The 8,575-nt window shown below is 43.2% G+C and overlaps 1 protein-coding gene across 1 annotated transcript in view; it reads left to right on the top strand.

The window, feature by feature from the left end:
- Window positions 1–8,575, top strand: part of LOC136627435 (phospholipid-transporting ATPase IC-like) — an 81,194-nt gene that overhangs the window by 65,612 nt on the left and 7,007 nt on the right. Inside the window, exons 20-24 of the mRNA XM_066602525.1 lie at window positions 796–871; window positions 4,269–4,401; window positions 5,284–5,575; window positions 5,694–5,917; window positions 7,407–7,490. Coding sequence (XP_066458622.1) covers window positions 796–871; window positions 4,269–4,401; window positions 5,284–5,575; window positions 5,694–5,917; window positions 7,407–7,490 — 809 coding nt within the window. The remainder of the gene's footprint in view (window positions 1–795; window positions 872–4,268; window positions 4,402–5,283; window positions 5,576–5,693; window positions 5,918–7,406; window positions 7,491–8,575) is intronic.

Genomic DNA, 8,575 nt, shown 5'->3' with positions numbered 1-8,575 from the left:
AAACAGCTTTTCGGGACCCACTTTAGTGAGGCTCATTCCCCTCAGTCTATGTACAGCAGACTCTTGATCATCTAGCTGTAATCCAACTTGGCTCCCTTTGTACTGACTTCTTAGTGAGTTTCTGCATAGAGTATATCTGAACAAACAGAGCTGCATGGGGGAAAGGATATAGTAGCCTGTGCCTCCAATGGGGATGACTTTAGATTGCAATACACCTAAACTGCAATTACGGATCGTAACTGTGCTCTAATGCCAGTATTCAGATTGAAGAACCCCTGATCACTTTATTTTCAGGGATTCTTTTCAACAAGCAGGCAATTGTAACTACACCAATATGCCAAAAGTCATGGGATAGCAGTATGTAAAGTAATTATGAAGTGGCTTTACCTCAGGCAATTGGTTGGGATAGCTCACACGTGTATTAAGGCCCTTTTACACGCAACGATTATAGCTGGAAAATGAGTGATAATCGTTACATGTAAACGCAGGCATCGTGCACTTTCTGTTTGAACAATTAATTTTACTTAACATAAAATCCATCGTTCAGCCCTCTTATGATCGGGGAAGGATGGGGCCACCAGCACAGCTCCTCTGCAGTGGCCTCTATAGGGAACATGCGGTATTGCATAGATAACCATGTAATGCTTCTGCCAAAGTGAGATGCTCTGTGTTGGCTCTCTTATCTGGCCGTTAGCAGGGGAGTGGTCCACAATAGCTTGTTTTGTAACTTTTTCCCCTTTTTAGTTGTCTCTGCACACAATTCTGTATTTTCTGTTTTTTTGTTTTTTTTTCCAGAAACTGCAGAAAATATTGGCTTTGCCTGTGAGCTTTTAACGGACGAGACAAAGATTTACTACGGAGAGGACATTAAGTGAGTGCTGGCAGTGAAATATAGAATTCCATACGAGAGGATCTTGATTTATATGATGAGTTTCCTTGTATCTATAATCAAAGGATAAATTGCTAACTGATCCAGAAGATGGTGCGGGGTAATGACATCCCCTCTCTCTACTCTGCTTGTCTCCTTGAAGTATCCAGTTTGGCCTTGGCGTGCATGGCAAGCGTTTTCTGGGTAAAACGCTGATCTCCCATCCTACAGTCTTTCCAGCTTTGACCCGACACCTTTCCATCAGCACTTAAAGGGGTTGTCTGGTGGTAAACTATTGATGGCCTATCCTCAGGATAAGGCTTATTTCCCACGAGCAGGCTCACCTCTTTCCTCCCTGCTCATTCTGTGCAATGGGAGGGGGTGGGACGGTGGGCGGTGTTGAGCGCCGCCCCGCCTCCTCCCATTGATGGCTATGGACAAGGGGCAGAACATGGGCGGAGCTAAGCATCAGCTCTCTCTCCGCTCCTTGTCCATAGCCATCAATGGGAGGGGGAAGGGGAGGGGAAATGGGTGATGGCGTGGTGAGCTCGGCGCATTTGCGCTGAGCCAATCAGAGGCAGGTCTGACTCACACCCCCTTCACACCCACTGCAGGCCGGCCGCGCGGAACTCCGGCTGCCGGGAGCAGGTGAGTGTATATATATGTGTATATATATGTATGTGTATATATATATATGTATGTGTATATATATGTATGTATGTGTATATATATGTATGTATGTGTATATATATGTATGTATGTGTATATATATGTATGTATGTGTGTATATATATGTATGTATGTGTATATACATGTATGTATGTGTATATATATGTATGTATGTGTATATATATGTATGTATGTGTATATACATGTATGTATGTGTATATACATGTATGTATGTGTATATACATGTATGTATGTGTATATATATGTATGTATGTGTATATATATGTATGTATGTGTATATATATGTATGTATGTGTATATATATGTATGTATGTGTATATATATGTATGTATGTATGTATATATGTATATATATATATAATATATTTTATTTTTATTTTTTTATTTTAACACTTTTCTGGATGAATTGCAGGGAAGGGCTTATATATTTAAGCCCTTCCCGACAATTCATTCCACACTCGCCCGCAGCGCATTGCTTTCAATGGAGCCAGCTGTATTGCCGGCTCCATTGAATGCAATGCGCTGGACAGCTCGGGCCTGTTTCTAATGAAACGCGGCTAGGAGCAGATTTTCGGGCGATTTTCGGGCACCGGTCACGCGATTTGCGGATGCGCATCCATCATGCGATCCGCAAATCGCGCGAAAAAACGCCCGTCTGACTAAGGCCTTACTCTGACTGCTGCAGTTAACTGTTTAGATACCACTGTCAGTTGACAGTGCACCTAAGCAGCCAGCCGGAGATTGGGAGGGGCCTCCTTTGGTGCCCCATTGACCTTCTTCCCCCTAGCGTAATAGCGGGGTGCCTGGCAGCTCTGAGCTTAGGCAATGTTCCCAGGGCTGCCATATATTAAAGTCTATTGAACTCTGCCACAGGCAGAGCTTAATAGGCAATTGTCAAAAATGCAATATACTGCAAAACTGAAGTACTGCACTATATTGTAGAAACAATCAAACTATTGCAATGTCAAGTACCCTATGGGAACAAAAAAAAAATACATAAAAAAGAAGTTAAGTAAAATTTCTAAAAATAGAATAAAGTTCCAAAAACTTGCCATTTCGCTCTTAAAAAATAAAATAAACATAATTGGTATCAAAATTATTATTGGTATTAAAATATATAATTATATAAAATCTTAAGTGTGAAATAAAAAGAAAAATTAAAAAGTGGATTTTCCCCAGACGTCTTATATGATGACATGGAGGTCATGGATGTTAAAAAGAAAAATATTGACAATAATAAGTTAAAAAAATAAAATAAAAAATTTACAGAATAAGGGCTTATTTACACGATCGTATATCGGCCGGCGTTTTCATGGCCGGCTGATATACGCTTCCATCTCAGCAGTCGTTTCCCTCCCCCTCACCGCCTCTCTGCCTCTCTCCCGGACTCCAGCGTTTGCAATGGGAGGGCGGAGCTAAGCTCCGCTCTGTCCCGCCCCCTTCCATTGCAAACGCCGTAGTGGAGGAGGGAGGCAGAGAGTCGGTGAGGGGGGGAACTGCTCAGATGGAAGCGTATATCAGCCAGCCATGAAAACGCCAGCCGATATACGATCGTGTAAATAAGCCCTTAATTAAAAAAATAGATTAAAAACGAGTGACCCACTGGCCAATAAACCATGGCCATATCCACTATATACAAATAATATATCAAAATGACCAAAACAAAAAGGGAAACGCATTCCTGCATTTTCTTAGTGTAAATATGCTATTTTAAAAATGATGTTTTTTTAAAGCTTCTCACCCCTACTAAAACCAAAACAATTTAAGTGAAAAAAAGAAAAAAAATAACTCTTCCCCCCCCCCCCCCCAAAAAAAAAAACCCAACAAAAATGAAGTTGGTAGCTGGACAAAACAATATGGCCATAAAACCACCACATGGTTAAAATCCCTAAAAAGTGTCTGATCCTCTAAAACCAAAACATTCTGGTCCTTAAAGGGGCCTATTAAAAAAATCAGGTGAATTAGTTTTTGCTTGGGTGCAATAGCCCCGGGTGAACTGCACAGGTGAGGGATGGTGATACCCAGATGCATTGCAGATCTACCATAGAGGCACCTTTTAGGCCACCGGCAGACAGCCGAGTCAAATCCCCTGAGAGAAATCTCGCAGCGGGACCCAACCCGTTCCCCTTCAGGAAATAGTACGGCTCCGACTCAGTGATGTGCCAGCCAGGGCGTACGCAGAGCAGAGCCTGGGTGTCAGGAGCGACATTTCTGTGGGGGCCTCAGCGAGACCCGCACAGAAATAGAACATGCTGCGATTTGTTTTCCGCGTGCAGAATTTCCGCCAGTGTTCAGGGGTCCTTACACAACTGCTATGCGGGTCTAGATTAGAAGGTCTGATGCTGATCACTACCACTAGGAGGAGCTCACTGCATACAGATTTTTCAGCCCCCATTGAGTTCAACACTAACTTCGCTATATAAATCTACTTGCATGTATTGAGCACCACCTAGTGGCGCCTGCAGGCAAATCTGAATGACATTATGTGACTCAGTAGCAAAGTAAATTGAGCTCTATGTAAAAATGCTGCTAGATGTGCAGTCATGGATGCCTCTGCACAGTGCCAAGGTCTGCACTTTAATGAATGGGGTATTACAAGTCGGAGATCCAGATCTTTATATTGGAATAAATGTCTTGCGGAACACTTAAATCAATGTATTCTATCAGGGGTTAGCTTACAGTCCACATCTCTGCTCTAAATGTCTCTCCAGTGCTCTACTGCAGACGAGGATGGAGAATCAGAAGAACCGGAGTGGAGGCAAACCCGCAACAGGCTCCGGTAACCGCGAGCCTTTCTTCCAAACTGAAGAGAAAAGTTCACTAATCCTGACCGGTTCTTGGCTGGTATGTCATCCAAATTGTCTATATAGGAAAAGGGTTAAATAGAAATCTGGGGATTGGAGTCGGGGCTGTATATAGAGGTGGTAGGACTGTAGCAGAGGTTACAGTGGGCTCTTATGGGGTGCTCGTCACTACCACCACACCTCTAAGCACATGGGGCACAGCTATAGTGGTGCAGGAAGGTGTCCATGGATTCAGTAACCACCAAATGAACCCTACTGATTGGGCTGTACCCAATGTGACAGTAAAGCAAAGCATTCAGAAAGCAATTTGTCATTATGTGTGATTTACACTAAGTGGTCGCTGTATTAGAAACCCCCATCTAGTAGAGCATTAGACTTCTTTTGGCCTTCAGAACTGCATCAATTAATTGTGGCGTTGATTCCAGTAGGTGATGAAATCCTTCTGCAGAAATATCGGCCCCTGTGGACAGGAAGCTTCTTGTAGTTGCTGCAGAGTAGATGGAGGTGCTGACATGTTCTGACCCAGCTGACAGGAAGGGGTCATCGATTCATGCTGCTTGTGCCAAATGTTAATAAGTAGCATAATAATGTTTTCTCGGTATACTCTCCACATTGCTAACCAATAACCCTCCCCCCACCCCCAAGTTGGCAGTGAAATCCCAGCCCCGGCCAGTCTAATACCGATGGCCAGGCCTTATTGGAAGTTGCTCGGATCGCTTGGATTCACGGAAAACTTGTCATGTGATTTTATGCTGCACTCCGGGGTCACGGGGAGAATTTCCATCCTGGGATGCGCCAATCCTGAAATGGCCTGGGGCTCTAATAAAGGGCCACTGAGTGTATACTGTAAATGTAGCATAATTTTGAGATGTAACAGTACCGACCATCATTATGTAACCTCCCTCTCTGCCTTTACGAACAGAATGAAATTCTTCTCGAAAAGAAGAAGAAGAAAGGGAAGAAACGCTTGAAGCTGAAGTTCCCCAAAACTATGGAGGAGAAACAAAAGGATTTACAAGAGAAAAGAAAGACCTACGCCTTAAAGGAACAGCAACAAAAAAACTTTGTGGATCTGGCCTGCGAGTGCAGTTCTGTCATCTGCTGCAGAGTGACCCCAAAGCAAAAGGCCATGGTTGTCGACTTGGTGAAGAAGTACAAGAAGGCCATCACCTTGGCTATTGGAGATGGCGCAAATGATGTCAACATGATTAAAAGTAAGATGTGCTCACTGGCTGCCACAAAACTTTCCGGCAGCTTTGGATTGACATGGCTATGGCTCCAGGATGTGTAGGTGACCGCATTTTGATCCCATCTGTCCCTTTTGTCTCCCAGCGGCCCATATAGGAGTCGGTATAAGTGGACAGGAGGGGATGCAGGCTGTGATGTCCAGTGACTACTCCTTCGCTCAGTTCCGATACCTCCAGAGACTCATTCTGGTCCATGGTCGCTGGTCGTACATCCGCATGTGCAAGTTTCTAGGCTTTTTCTTCTACAAGAATTTTGCATTTACGTTGGTCCATTTTTGGTACTCCTTCTTCAATGGATTCTCTGCTCAAGTAAGTTAAATAAACCTATTTTGAGGTTTCTCAGTTCTGTAAAGAAATTGCTCCAGTCTTAAAGGGACTGGTTAAAGAAGGAAAAACGTGTGCTTCCTTCCAGAAACAAGCCTATGCTTGTAAAGCCCATCCTTTTTTATGGGTTCCTTCACATTAGCAATGTTTTGAGAGAAAAAATCGTGGCATGTTCTATCTCAAGGGTTTTTTTTGGTTTTTTTGTAGCCCATGTTTCCTTATGGAGCGTCCTTGTTTATCGCATCACATCGCATGAACTTGCAATTTTTGTGTGATTGTATTGTTAATCCTTTCCAATCCAATTTGTATCCTGGTTTTCCTGGGGGGGCTTACTTTTTTTCTGCTCTTATACAACGGCGCTATCTGCTGGCTAAAGCCAGTACTGCATGAGGTGACACATTGGATAGGCTCAGACAGCAGAGAGGCTGGCAATATACAGTAAGAGAACCGTGACGGGCATCTTCCAATATCGGAGCTGTACAGCCTTAAATCATGATGTCTTTAGACGTCAGACAGTGGATTTGAAAGGGTTAACGCTGGAATGTCTAATTGACTTTCGCAATAAAAACAAATGTGTGATTTTATTGCAAGCAGCCGTGATGTGAGATTGTTCTTAAAAAAAAAAAGTAGACTGAGAAGAGTTGAAATGTGGCTGCACCAGAACTGCACTGAGATCTGGTCAACAAATGGATATGATCTGCTGCTGCACCATTGTCCTCAGACTATCAGCATTGTGGACATGTTAAAACGTTCCTGAGTTTTCAACAAGTTTTCTAAAATATACCTGGCTTTCCTTCCCCTCTCATTTGCTGCTGTTTGCACCCTATTTCATGTCTGTAAGTTCTGATTTTCAGGTGGTCTTCCCCATTTTCTGTTGCCCTGCTGTTTGCTCTCTGCTTTCAGGGACTGAGCATTCTGCCAGTACTTCCCTCTCCTGCTTTAAACTTGCCAGTCCTCTGCAAATAGAACTACCTACAAGGTTATACAATAACAGTAAATACATCAACTTTGCACCTGAATTTTCCAGATTAATATTTTGGGAGCGTAGCTTTGTGGTGGAACCCTTACATTAGACCCAGTAGATTGTCGGAGGGTTGACTGACTTTCCTTTAATTGGGCAGGTGTGTGACTTTTTTCACAATGTTCTCTGGCCTCAGCTTATGGTACTGCAATGGGCAGCGTTTCAATATGCAGCCCTATTCTGTACATAGCACAGAATTTGGGGAAAAAAAGAAAAATCACCATGTGCATGTTCGTGACGCCAGAATCCCGGGTATGTGCAGTGCCAATTGCAAGCCATACTCATTCTCTGCCAGCAGAATTAATGGGCTGCGATCAGTAAGGCTTCTCTTCTCCATATAGGGAGCCCAGTACTATGAATAAAGTGTTACTGTTGGGGGCCCTGGTACAAGTTTTGCATTGGGGCCCGGGAACTTCAAATCTGCTCACTGTGATCCTTGCTGTGTCCCTGTAGACTGTGTATGAAGATTGGTTTATTGCACTATACAACGTCCTGTACTCCAGTCTCCCAGTTCTCCTCGTCGGCCTGTTGGATCAGGTAAGTTAGAATGCTTTATATTGATGCCTATTATCGTTATAGGATTGAATACTTCTCTACTTATGAACAATGAAAAGAGGGACAGTTTTACCGGCACTCGTAGCGTGCCCCGTCCATTTTCTTTTCTTTCTTTTTTTTTTTTTTCTTAACCACTTCAGGACCAGACATTTAAAAAAAAAAAAACATTCTTATTTTTTTTTTTTTAAACTTTAATTTTTCTGTCCACACCTTCCAAGAGCCATAACGTTTTAATTTTTCCATTGGCATAGCTGTAAAATGAATTGTTTTTTTTGTGGGGCGACTTGTGTTTTTTAATGGTACAATTTTAATATATAGAAAAAACACTTTTAAAGATTGTGGGGAGAAATGGGGGAAAAAAGTGCAATTGCGCTATTTTTATAGGGTTCAGTTTTCACAGTACAGGGCAAATGCTAGATTAACTTTTTTACTATGAGTCGTTATGAATATGATGACACCAAATATATAGGTTTTAATGATTTTCTGTTTTTAAAAGTAAATTCAATTTTTTTTCTTGGACAAAAATTGCTTTTTTTTCGCTATATTCTGACACTCTATTTTAGCTTTTTGACGCCTGGGCTGTGAGGGCTCGTTTTTTGTTGGATGATCTGTAGTTTTTCTTACATTTCGGGAAATCTGTTGGTATTCAACTTTTTCTTTCTTTCTTTATTTATTTTTTAAACAACCTTTACCGTACGGGATAAATAATAATTAAGGCCGCCTGCACACGAGCGGGTCGGATCCGGCAGCGAGAATTCTCGCCGCGGGACCCGACCCGAGAGCCTGCAGGGATGAGCGCGTACTCACCCGCGCCTGGCGGCCCCAGCTCTTTCATGTGCCGGCTGCCGCGCAGCCAGCGCATGCGCAGACCGGAGCCGGCGGCCGGGTGAGCGTGTGCCCCGCACAAAAATAGGACATGCCGCGGTTTATAATAGGAATCTCGCGCGGCCAAACCGAGGCCGTCTGCATAGGAGTGCGTATTGTAATGCACTCCTATGCAAACTTTCAGTGGCGGAAATCCCGCGGCGGGATTTCCGCCCCTGTGCAGGCGGCCTTAGGCTTATTTT

Source organism: Eleutherodactylus coqui, chromosome 5 (assembly GCF_035609145.1).
Source record: "Eleutherodactylus coqui strain aEleCoq1 chromosome 5, aEleCoq1.hap1, whole genome shotgun sequence".
Taxonomy (NCBI): Eukaryota; Metazoa; Chordata; class Amphibia; order Anura; family Eleutherodactylidae; genus Eleutherodactylus; species Eleutherodactylus coqui.
Note: the sequence above shows the minus strand (reverse complement) of the source record. Positions and strands in the feature narration are given on the sequence as shown.